General features: G+C 43.0%; 1 protein-coding gene across 6 annotated transcripts in view; it reads left to right on the forward strand.

Annotated features, from left to right (window-relative positions):
- grip1 (glutamate receptor interacting protein 1) overlaps positions 1–12851 on the forward strand; it is a 53563-nt gene that overhangs the window by 34647 nt on the left and 6065 nt on the right. For 5 of the 6 annotated variants that reach the window (XM_071501800.1, XM_071501798.1, XM_071501801.1 and 2 more), the window contains 21 exons: positions 20–165; positions 764–847; positions 984–1059; positions 1396–1541; positions 1901–2048; positions 2349–2518; positions 2711–2848; positions 2999–3148; positions 3254–3440; positions 3697–3842; positions 4917–4997; positions 5468–5537; positions 5869–6014; positions 6579–6723; positions 7891–8030; positions 8206–8409; positions 8659–8812; positions 10202–10313; positions 11922–12032; positions 12136–12252; positions 12345–12491. In XM_071501800.1, coding sequence (XP_071357901.1) covers positions 20–165; positions 764–847; positions 984–1059; positions 1396–1541; positions 1901–2048; positions 2349–2518; positions 2711–2848; positions 2999–3148; positions 3254–3440; positions 3697–3842; positions 4917–4997; positions 5468–5537; positions 5869–6014; positions 6579–6723; positions 7891–8030; positions 8206–8409; positions 8659–8812; positions 10202–10313; positions 11922–12032; positions 12136–12252; positions 12345–12491 — 2818 coding nt within the window. The other variant, XM_071501804.1, reaches the window with a different exon arrangement.

Consider the following 12851-nt stretch of genomic DNA (forward strand, 5'->3'; position numbering starts at 1 on the left):
TGTTTGACTCTTTGTTCAGGAGCGACCAGCTGAACGTGGGCGACTACATCCGCGCTGTGAACGGCATCAACCTGGCCAAGTTCAGACACGACGAGATCATCAGTCTGCTGAAGAACGTCGGGGAGCGGGTCGTCCTGGAGATCGAGTACGAGCTGCCGCCCGTCTGTAAGTACTGGTTATAGTAGTAATAGTTATTATTAGTTAAAGGACAGTAGAACAGAATTTAACCCTGTGGAGTCTGTGAAGTCATTGGTGAAAATATATTGTTTAGTACACTGTGAAAATACAAAGATTTTTTTATTCATATTTCCATGATTTTAATATCATGACGAGACAAGGTGAGAAAACCTGCTTTATTTCCCTTTTCTCAATTAATTAATTCATAATTTTGTCAATTACTTGTAATAATGTGTTGTATAATTTATATTATATTATATGTATAATATAATATAATATAATATAATAATAATAATAAGAATAATATGTAATATATATTACAAAATGAAAAAGGGATAAAATCAAGTTGGGACTTTACATGTAAATACACTGTCATAGTTTTATTTCATGTATTTTTCTGTTGTATTTGTTCGTATTGTGTATAAACCATGAAATCTTCTGTTTAATACTTTGACAGATTATGACTAAAGATTTGTAGATTTTATTTTTAAAAGCTGCTAAATGAAGAAGAAAGTAAAGGCACAGACAGTCGAGCTGCCGTCAGTCAGAGCTGATGATGACGTGTTGATGTGGTGGTGTGTTGCAGCAGTGCAGGGGTCAGGGGTCATGTTTAAGAACGTGGAGGTCACGCTTCACAAAGAAGGGAACAGCTTCGGCTTCGTCATCAGAGGTGAGGACGGCTGTGTGTGTGTGTGTGTGTGTGTGTGTGTGTGTGTGTGTGTGTGTGTGTGTGTGTGTGTGTGTGTGTGTGTGTGTGTGTATGTATGTAATATAATATAAATACATGACATGACGAGTGTCTGCAGGTGGAGCCCATGAAGACAGGAACAAGTCTCGTCCCATCGTCATAACAACCATCAGGCCAGGCGGGCCGGCTGACAGGTAAGTGACCTCTGACCTTTCCGGTCTGGATGAAAATGATTTGATGTTTGTTAGACGGACTCTCCTCAGTAAATCCGACTCTGAAGCGCTCTGTCAGGCAGCAACATGAGCGTTGTGAACGCTGCTCAGGAGTCGAGAACGAGCGCATTTAAAAACAACAAACTTTGACCAAAGTTCATCACGAAGAGATTTAATGACGGGATCATTTCAGTGATGATTACGTTCAAATCACAACATAAACAAGAGGATATAAATAAACAAATAAAAACAGGAGCTTCTGTAAAAACTGAAAACTGTCCACTCTCTCTCTCTCTCGCTCTCTCTCTCTCTTTCCAGAGAAGGAACCATCAAACCGGGCGATCGGTTGCTAAGCATCGATGGGATTCGTCTCCACGGCAGCACGCTATCGGAGGCCATGAGCATCCTGAAGCAGTGTGGGCAGGAAGCTACGCTGCTGATCGAGTACGACGTGTCAGTGATGGGTCAGTTCATTCTCTCTGCTCGATGCTTTCATGGTTAACGTGTGACTCAAGTGTCTCCAGTGTCCGATTTTGCTGCTTTTCTTTGTCTTATTTATTATTTTCTTTCTGACATTCAAAAACCAAAACAAGTGATGAATTTATCTAGAAGCTCAATCAATAATGAAAATAATCATATGATGCAGCTGTTATTAAAGTGGTTAGTGGATAACACTCTGTTATCTACCACTGTTATTTGAGATAATACGATCTAGTGGAACAACATGTGGAAATGAAATAAAACAGGACCCAGGACTGAACCCTGTGGATCCTACTGTAAAATAAATCTAAATAAAATCTCTGTTCGTGTTTCCCTTTGTCAGACTCGGTTGCCACAGCATCGGGGCCACTGCTGGTGGAGGTTGCCAAGGCGACAGGCTCCAGTCTGGGTGTGGCCCTGTCCACCTCCATGTTCTGCAGCAAACAGGTCATCATCATCGACAAAGTCAAACCAGCCAGCATCGCAGACAGGTACCTGACCTCTGACCCGTAAAGGACTGAAAAACACACAAGGCTGAAGTGTTTATGTGGTGCGTTTAATGACCTGGTCACAGCAGCATTCAAAATGAATGGAAATCAGTTTATTTCAATTAACCTGCCACAATAAATAGATTTGTTTGTGTGGGCGAAGTAAATCTGAAAATCGTTTTTGTGAACATGTCCTTGGATTCACACATTGAGAGCTGCTGAGTCCAGAATAAAGGAGGGTTTGTGGCTTATTAACGTCACCATCCACCTCCTCCTGTGTGTGTATTGTCTTTGTGTGTGTAGGTGTGGGGCTCTTCATGCAGGAGATCACATTTTGTCTGTGGATGGGAAGTCGATGGAGTTTTGTTCTCTGGCTGAAGCCACTCAGCTGCTCTCCGCCTCCTGTCAGACCGTCCGCATGGAGATCCTGCCGCAACACCAGGCCCGACCGGCCCTGAACGCACCACAGCACGGTATAAACACACAAAGACCTGAACAGGCCCTGATAAAGGTGTAATGTACTGTAGAGATGAAAGATTACATAATAACATGTAATCTTTCATAACATTCAGGCACGTCCTAACCTCTGACCTCTGACCTTTAACCTTTCCCTTTGTTTTAAACCAAACACCCTCCTCTGTGTGTGCTTGCGTGTGTGTGTGCAGTCAAGGTGCAGCGTAGTCCCCGCCCCCTCCCCTGGGAGACCGGAGGCTCCGCTCCCATCCTCCCTCCCTACCACTACAACACGTACCACCCCGACCAATCAGCTGCCAGATCGCACAACCGCCATACAAACAACCCTTGTACGTCCACCTCTCTCTCTCTGAAGTGTGATGTTTTATTTTGAAAGAGAGGCCTCAGCTCATCCTCTCTCTCTCTCTCTCTCTCTCTCTCTCTCTCTCTCTCTCTCTCTCTCTCTCTCTCTCTCTCTCTCTCTCTCTCTCTCTCTCTAGCCCTCGGCCACTCGTTCTCTCCTGGCTCCATGTCAGCCTATAGTCTCTCATCCCTTAACATGAGCACCCTGCCCAGGAACATGTATCCCACGAGTCCACGGGGCACACTGATGAGGAGGAAGGCCAAGAAGAAAGATTTTAAGAGCTCATGTGAGTCTGACCTCTGACCTCTGACCTGGGCTGTAGCTCTCAAGTTTTCTATTCTGTTCTATTGCAATTACTTCCTGACTCTCATTCTGTCTCTGTCTCCATCAGTGTCTCTTGCGTCCAGCACCGTGGGTCTCGCCGGTCAGGTCGTCCACACAGAAACCACAGAGGTGATGTTGCTAGGCGATGGCGTCATGGGGTTTGGTCTGCAGCTGCAGGGCGGAGTCTTTGCCACGGAAACGTTATCCTCGCCACCGCTCATCGCTTACATCGACCCCGACAGCCCGGCCGAGAGGTAAACAGTTGATCGACAGAGTTGATCTTTAACAGTTTTGAGATTTGATAAATCATTTCAGTAAAGTGCTGTTTCTGGCCTCTGGCCTCTTCTGATATGATAGATATGATAGAAACTGAATAAACCATTTTATTTTATTTTTTTATAGACCAAATAATCTGCAGATGAACCAGCAGTGAAAGTAACTGTCAGCTGCCCAAAGTTTCATCTTCCATCCTGCAGCTCTCACCTTTGTCGTGTGTTTGTGTGTTTGTAGGTGTGGCATCCTGCAGATCGGTGACAGGATCTTGTCCATAAATGGAGTTCCTACTGAAGACTCCACCCTGGAGGAAACCAATCAGCTGCTCAGAGACTCGTCCATCACCGCTCAGCTCACGCTGGAGATTGAGTTCGACGTGGCCGGTACACACACACACACACACACACACACACACACACATACATATTGGATATATTCATGTAATACCTTGTCTGAAAGCTTGAAATCTCCTTGGTGAGTCTGCTGTGGGTGTTTTCTGATGCGCTTTACGACATTTAAATGACAGGATTTAATGATAAATGTAATGTTTAATGTGGTTGCCGTTAGTTACAGTCTCATTTTAGACATGAAAAGTGTTTTTTGTTTGTTTGTGTTGATGAAATTCAGGCTGTCGTCCACTACAAATGAGCAAAGACAAACCAGCAGTCTGGTGTTTGTTCTCGTTTTGGCTGCCTGACAGTCAGTGTGTGTTTAGTTCTGCTTCTCTGTAATTTGTCAGACTCTTTGTTAATGTAACATACTCCAGTTATTATAAATAACCACCTACGCCTGAAGACAACACATGTTGTCAGTGCTGACTCACACGCAGTGAATAATCTCCAGAGGAGGAGTCACTGAATGAGATATCATTGATGATAATCACATTGTGTGGTGTGATCTTCTGTAGTTACACAGCTCTGTGTTGTGCAGTATCACTGTTTCACTAACTTATCTCTGACATTTCATCAAGATCAAGTCTATAGTTGCAATATTTAATATTTGTTGTAATATTTGTATTAAAACATGGTCTTTACCAGTATTTCTTAGCTGTGTTTCTTTGTGTAGCAGAATAATTGATTGATAATCAATAATTTCAGATGTTTTTCAAGCAAAGAAAATTCATGTTTCAAATTTAATATTTCTGAAATGTAAAAATGCTTTTGTGGTCAAACATGATGATAAACTGAATATCTTTGCTGCCCATAGCTCTGATTTTTTTTTTGGTGATTCAAATGCATCTGGAGTAAAAACTACGGTGGCCCTGAGAGCCCAACTCACTGCATTTCAGAAAACACATGCAAACAGACAAACAAATTCAGAAAACATCTTCTTCTTGTGAGAATTTTTTTAAATTATGATATTTTTCAGAGATGGTAGTGACGACAGCCTTCGTTTCTCTTTAAATATCTGTCTCTGAATACTGTATCTCACAGTCTGTGTCTCTCTCCCTGACTCAGAGTCGGTCATCCCCAGCTCTGGAACGTTCCACGTGAAGCTCCCGAAGAAACCGGGAGTGGAGCTGGGAATCACCATCAGCTGTAAGTAAAGAAAAACACAACGTCAGGTTCTGCTTCAGGTTATTTAGTCTGCGAGGACGGCGACGCTGCACAGTGGTGGTTCCCTGAGTGGACACAGGTTCGTCAAGACTGGACAGCTGCTGCCTGGTCTGATGGATCCGGAGTTCTGCTGATGTCAGAGTCTGAATCCATGGACCCAACCTGCCTTTAGTCACCAGTCCAGGCTGGTGGAGTAACGGTGTGGGAGACGTCTTCTGGTCAACTTCACCATCTTCTAATGGAGACTTCCTGCAGGATAATGCTCCATGTCACAGAGCCTCCCCAGTCTCCACATCCAGGATAGATTGGATAGATATAAAAACTTAAGATAAAACACCAGAAGAGTGTAGAATGTGGAGCCTTTAACATTTAAACCTGATCGCCAGGAGCAGTGGAGGAAACATGTTCAATTATTCAGTTTTCTGTTTGAACTTTTCTGTGTGTGTCTGCAGCTCCGTCCAACAGGAAACCAGGTGATCCTCTGATCATCTCTGACATCAAGAAAGGCAGTGTCGCACACAGGTACACACACACACACACACACACACATATAACACTATCTGATGTAGACTAAACTAAAAAATAAAAGTATCAGCTGTGTCTAAGAGTTTAAGCTCAATCAGCCGTCTGTTGTAGGCTGGTTAATTAGGTTAACAGTCCAGGACTGTGTGTGTGTGTGTGTGTGTGTGTGTGTGTGTGTTTTATAGGTCATGTGTTTTGGTGTGTGAAGCAGAAAATGTGAGCTTCTGATGGCTAACCAGCTGGTAGCATCTGTTTACGTGCATCCTGTGCTGTGTATTTCTATGGACTTTGGTGTATTTGTATTTGGTGTAAGGTATTTTTTTGTTTTCAGGACGGGGACGTTGGAGCTCGGGGACAAGCTGCTGGCCATCGATAACATCCGGGTGGAGAACTGCTCGATGGAGGAAGCAGTTCAGATCCTCCAGCAGTGCGAGGAGCTCGTCAAGCTGAAGATCCGCAAAGACGAAGACAACTCAGGTTTTATTTCTCACAGCTTATTTTACTGTGTTTAGTCCAGAATATTCCTGTAGGAGCTAAATCATCTTCATCTGTCCACAGATTTACAAACATTGTCACTAATGAGACTGATAATCTGCAGTTCCACACAGTGATTTTTAGGTTTTAAAATGAATTCACACTGAAAAAGTGACCAAAATAAGTAGACTCTAAATGTACTCCATCGTCCCACAATGCACTGCAGAGAGGAAATTTAGGAGATGCTCTCACTTGGAAATATTAAACATCTTGAGTGACCCTAACCCTCCTCAGCGAACTTTTCAGTGACCCCTTAAACATCATTAGGTCTCTGTAGAACGGAGAGAGCTCAGCAACCTTTTGATAATCAGTCACACAATAATGACCTCTTGACCCTTATCAAGGATCTGTAGAACCTCCTGAAACAAAACCAACAACCCCTAAAACCTTTATTTTTATTATCAACTCGAGTTTAAGGACAAATACAATGTTTTTCTGCCACTATTGATACGACTTGAAGCTACATCATCGTACGGCTGTTGAGTGAATCTTTACTGATCGTTTCAGATGAACAGGAAGTGTCTGGAAGCATCATCTACACGGTGGAGCTGCAGAGGTACGGGGGCCCGCTGGGAATCACCATCTCAGGCACCGAGGAGCCATTTGACCCCATCATCATCTCCTCACTGAGCAAGGGGGGGCTGGCTGAGAGGTGAGCACATTAACATAACCTCCTCCTGTATCTTGTAGTTTTTTACATTTTGAATATAACAGAAAGAATCAAATGAAAACATTAGAAACAGACTCACCGCTGATTCTGCAGGAGTGAATGATGAAGTGAAACAGTGACAGATGTGTTCAGGTCAGGATGAAGTGGAGAATGTCGCCCTCTGCTGCTAATAATGAATGTTACATCTTTATTCCTTTTTACGTAATCTTTGTTTGTCTGATATATTTGATCATATTTATCTAATTGCAGTAAATATTTTTTCTTCATGTTGGTGAAGATGCTGAATGTGTTTGACCTCAGAGTCTCCATCAGTGCGTTTACACCAGGGTCCTGAATCACAGGAGTTCAGCTCAGTCTGGCTCGCTTTGGTTCATCTGGATTCCCTGAGTCCTGGACCTGAACCTGTATCTCAGAGCTGGTTGTCACCTGGCTCAGTGGAGTCTGGGTTCACCTGTTCAGTGACTGTGTTCACGTTCATGAGAAGTGACATCGTACGAACCAAGAATGAAGTGATTAATATTTAGTTCGTATTTCCAACCACAAAGTCTATAGATAGACAGACAGACTCTACTGAGCTGTATCTATTGATCTTTTTTGTATGTCACTTCACCGTGAACTCTTTTGTCCCTGTCAGGATCCCGTAGAACTGATGACTCAGTCTTTCCAGTGATCTGATTGGTCAGTGGTTGCAGCCGTTGGTGGGGTTTTGATCTGATCCTCACAAAGTTAACCTGTTGACATGGTAATCTATGCTGCAGAGCATAGGTTACCATGGTGATGTGCCCCGGTTACCATGGTGACATGCCTCCGTTTCCATGGTGATCTCACCCGGTTAAAAGTGTGCCAACATCGTGACACCAGAAAACCTGAGTTGAGCCCAGAGAGGAGCTGGATCTCAGTTTGTGGTTCAGGCCCCTGGTGCTGTAAACATGAGGAGGTGCTGGTTACACAATAAAGTGACAAAGACACACAACACACAAATAATGACAACACACAGTGATGCAGGTTTGTTTTAGATCATGTTTTTTATAATGTCATGAGGTGTCATTTTTTCCTGACCCCATCTCTGTGTGTATTCCTGTGTGTGTGTGCGTGCGTGTGTGTGTCTTTGTGTGTGTGTGTGTTGTACTGTGTGTGTGTGTGCTGCAGGACTGGTGCGATCCATGTCGGAGATCGTATTCTGGCGATCAACAGCAGCAGCCTGAAGGGGAAACCTCTGAGTGAAGCCATCAGTCTGCTGCAGCAGGCGGGAGAGACGGTCACACTGAAGATCAAGAAGCAGGGAGAATGTACGCGCGCACACACACACACACACACACACACACACACACACACACTGATTGGACACTTGGTTTCTACTATATAGTAATAAAAAGCTTTTTTTATTATCTATTATATTTTTCCTTAGAGACCAAACAAAACTTGTGGTTAACAAAGTGTTTTTTTACATTTGTCTCTCTTTAGTGTCGAGTCCGAAGTCCTGTGTGATTGGTCCAGGTCTGGGGTTGGGAGTGGGGCTTGGTCAGGAGAACCAGGACGGGGAGGAGGAGCCTGTCATCATGGTCGCACCTCCATCAAGCCAGAGAGCGTTCAGCACGCTGCCGTCTGTGGACAGCGCCGTGGAGTCCTGGGACGGATCCAACGTGGACAGCACCTTCACCTCACCAGGTAGGATCCTGACCTCTGACCTTCTGTCCTAATTGTAACTTGCAAAGGTCCAGAAATGTGATTTGAATGTCAATAAACTTAATAAATAATTCTGGACCTTATTGTATATTTTGTGTCATTTTTCAACAGCTCTCATAGTGTAAAAGTATTAAATTGCATCTGTGTGTTTTAAAAAGGTTTTTTATTTGGTGAATAACTGTAGAACCACGTCAGAGGTCAGTAATAAAATATTTCTGTGTTTGTTCGTAGCTCCACCGTTTCAATCGTCTCCGTACAGTTTCCACGAGTGGCGCAACGCCAAGACAACCAACAGCCAATCATCGTCCTCCACTCGCCAGCGAGCCAATCCGCTATCAGATCTGGGTCTGAGTGACGACGACTGGGACCGCCCACCACTCGGAGGGTGAGACAGCGAGAGAGACACAGGCAGAGACTTTCTGAGTGGAAACATACATTGAAAACATGTATAAAGAAAACTGAACAGGTCTGATATAATTAGACAGTTACAGATACATTAATACTTTATATAATAGATAGCCACAATATCACAATAACGTCATAATTTTTATATTTTCAGTGTTAATTACAGTTCAGAGGTAGAATTTTCAAGTGTGGAATAGACAACATCACTGTCTTCACTGATCTCAGCAACAACAAACTGGGTTTGTTTTCCTTGTGGATAAGAGCTGCTGAAGATTGAGATATTTACATGTCTTACAGCGAGAGTGGAACGAGACACATTTAATCTTTCTGGGCCTGTTTGACCTCGACTTACATTAACTTCACTGATGACTAACTGTCATTACATTTGATGAGTTGAATTAATCAGACATACAAGGTCATGAAACGAGTCTGGTGGATTTCTTTTTTTTTTTTAAAACGTATTTTACTTTTTACTTTTTCCATAAAAAGTTTCCTTTTTGTGTTAATTAACTTTATCCACCTGTTACATCTGTGATTTGTGCAGTTTAAGGCACAAAATCTATGGCGCCATAAGAATGTCATAAAAAAAGAATAAATCTGTGAAAGATTAAGAAAATAAACGTTGAAATATAAACAGGAATAAATAAGTTAAAAGATGTAGATATAGAGAGAAATACATAGAAAAATAAAAAAATGCTTTTACCTGTTGCTTTTGCTTTAACCGATGGCTTTGTTTTTAAAATAAAGGAAATAGGTAAAAGCATTTGTTATTATTTTCTTTATTGCTCTTTATATTTCTACATTTTTATTTACTTATTTATTCTTTTATTTATTTCCACATTCATTTTTCTTTAATAGATTTTTTTCTTTTTTTTGCACTCCATTGACTCCATACAAAACCACTCCTCCTCATTTTCTAACTCTTGTGATATGATTCAGTGAAGTTCTGGTTTTTTCTCCCACAGCCGCCATTCACATATGACATTAGCACGTTAGCGTTCCTTATTCAAATCACTGGTGGTTGCTAGCGCTGAGCTAACAGCAGTAACAGCAGTGTGTCTCTGTCTGCAGAGCCTGTAACCTGCCCAGCGGTCTAATCACTGACAGCAGGTACCACGATGACCTTTGACCTTTAACCCCCACACAGTCTTCTGTCACCCCTCTAACCTCCAGCTGAAACCCTCACCTGGCGACCTTTGACCCCCACCACACTGACACATACACCTGGTGGATGTGTATGTTGTCGCTGCACAGTGCCCCCATCCCTCCTGTCGTAGACGAAACACTCTCACCAGCATGACTCCTCTGTGTGTCAGCCCATCAGGCTGTTCTCCTCTCTGATTGGCTGACTGTTCACCTTTTCCTCCAGGTTCACTGTGGGGCATGATGGGACAGAACCGGACCAGGAAGAGAACTTCTGGTCTCAGGCTCTGGAGGATCTGGAGACCTGCGGCCAGAGCGGCATCCTCAGAGAGCTGGAGGTGAGTAGTACTGTTAGAGTTACTGCTACTACATGTATTAGTTGTAGTAGGAGCAGGAGAAGTAGTGATAATAGTTGTAGTAGCATGAGTATGACTGATAGTTGCAGGGCCGGAAGTGGCTGAACATTTCCTGATACTAGTTCTGATACAAAACCTCAATTTTGATACCAAAGCAGGAAAATTATTTCTATGTTTTTTAAAAAAACAACAAATAAAGGCAAATGGCTCAAATGTTAAATGTCGTCTAAACACGAGAACTTTACCTTAATAAAATATCTCATAAAACAGCAACTTCCTGACAAACAAAGTAGTAGAGCTTGTGAATATAATAATGTTTGAAACAAATACAACAAATTGTCCACTGTTCTATCAAATATCATCAGTTATTAATTTGCTGTTTTCAATTTAGACGCAGCACAATATGATCTTCATGATATGATTTCTTTGAAAAAAGATATTGAATTATTGCCCAGCCCTATGTAGTAGTAGTAGTAGTAGTAGTAGTAGTAGTAGTAGTAGTAGTAGTAGTAGTAGTAGTAGTAGTAGTATAAGGTGTATATTCCGCTCATGTTTTGACCTTTGGAAATGCAGCAGTAAATTTTAGTGACTGCGCTGAAAAGAGAAATGACTCCTTCTCTTCCAGGAGTCTGGAAAGGAGACGCACCTCCTCACTCGGGTATCCTCCTTCCTCCCCACTACTAACTCTCCTCCTGTCCTCTCCTCTCTCCTCTCTGTCACTGGACTTTTAGCGTTGTCAAACATCTGACATGTTAGCTGTTTTTGAATGTGACTCTAACCCGCACCCCAGCAGCAAGCTGCAGACCATGGTGACGTCATTGTGACATTTTAGTGACATCACTCAGCTTCTGACCAATCACGTGGCAGAGTCATGTTGCACCGGGCATGGCAGTTTGAGCAAGGCATGCTGGGAGAGCTTGCGCAAGGCCTGATGAATAGTTTGTTTTGCCCGTCGTGAAGCAGATATGTCAGTCATGCATGCATCTGATGAGTCCTTGATTCTGATTGGCTGAAGAGTGGGCATCTGTTGAGTGACATGAGACAACTAGATACTATGATCAAACATGAAGTAGAACAGGTAGAATCTCAGTAGAAGCAAGAGCAGCGTCTTGATTCAAGAGCAGATTATTGTAAGAACAACAGACTCTGTCAGTCGATCTCTTCAGTAGAAAGACCAGGTCATTGGGTCAATAGAGCCTAACAGCTGAAATAACAATAGATCCTGTCAATCAAACCAAGAGTAGCTCCTATCAGTAGATCTATCAATAGAAACCTAGTAGATCCTTTAAATAAAAACAGCAGTAGATCCTCTCCTCAGAAACAACCATAGATTCGAGATTTGAAAGTCAGAAACAACAACAGAAGAGCCAGAAGTAAATCCCATGAGAAGAAACAATGGAATCTGTTAGTAGATCCTTTCAGTAGAAACCTGTCCTGTCCTGATGTGATCGTGACAGCTGGGGTCAAAGGTCTTATATCCAGGTTGCCTTTAATCTCCATGTTTTTGATTGGTCCAACAGTGTTTTTAACCAGCAAACTTCTGATTGGATGCTTTTGATTGCATGCCTTTCTATGATTGGCCATCTCCAGGCAACCATCATGTCGGGCTCCACCCTCAGTCTGAACCATGACCCCACCCCACTGCGCAGCACTCTGGGACGCCAGGCGAGTTTCCAGGAACGCAGCAGCTCCCGACCGCAGGTAACCCTCAGCTAGATTGTTACACTTGTGTTAACAGTTTAGTCTTTGTATCCTCAGCGTTTCTAAGGATTCTTCCTTTGACTCTTCCTTTGAACTTTCCCAGGTGACCCCTAGGTCCAACACCTTGCCTTCTGACCCCCAACGCCGAGCCTTTGCCATGAGGAAGATGAGGCAGGAAGTTAATGAGATCCTAAACCAGAACCCTGTGGAACTCCACAAGGTGACCGTTGACCCCTAAACCCCACACATCACTCTGACAAGATGTTAGTCTTCTGCTTGTGATCCTAACAGAGTGTGTGTTTGTATTTGTAGTTGACTTTAGAAAAGGCCTCAGACCTTGAAGATTTTGGTTTCAGTGTTTCTGATGGTTTGTTGGACCGTGGCGTCTATGTAAACAACATCCGACCAGGGGGCCCAGCGGAGCAGGGTGGCCTCCGAGCCTACGACCGAATACTACAGGTACAAAATCCAAGCCTGATGGGAATGTCATTAGTTTTGCTGGTATTGTGTTATAAACCAAAGTATAGGACTTCACAGAGTTGTGAAGTGTGAGGAGCTGCTGGTTCCAGAAGTGGTTACGGCCTAAAGTAAGTCCTCTCACATCACAACTCCATTGGACTGTTGGACTATAATTGCAATCCACCGTGCAGGACACATGAATTTATGTACCTGTATTGTGTATTCTACATGAAAGTTGGGGATCACGTAAGTCATTCAGATGTATCCTCTGTACCAAATTCTATGTCAGACCATCCAGCAGTTGTTGAGGTATTTCAATCCTGACCAAAGTGTTGGTCCGGACCCTATAAACCCCTATTG

Source organism: Trachinotus anak, unplaced genomic scaffold (genome assembly GCF_046630095.1).
Source record: "Trachinotus anak isolate AG129_WGS33_773 ecotype Australia unplaced genomic scaffold, CSIRO_AGI_Tana_v1 ptg000018l, whole genome shotgun sequence".
In the NCBI taxonomy this organism is placed as follows: domain Eukaryota; kingdom Metazoa; phylum Chordata; class Actinopteri; order Carangiformes; family Carangidae; genus Trachinotus; species Trachinotus anak.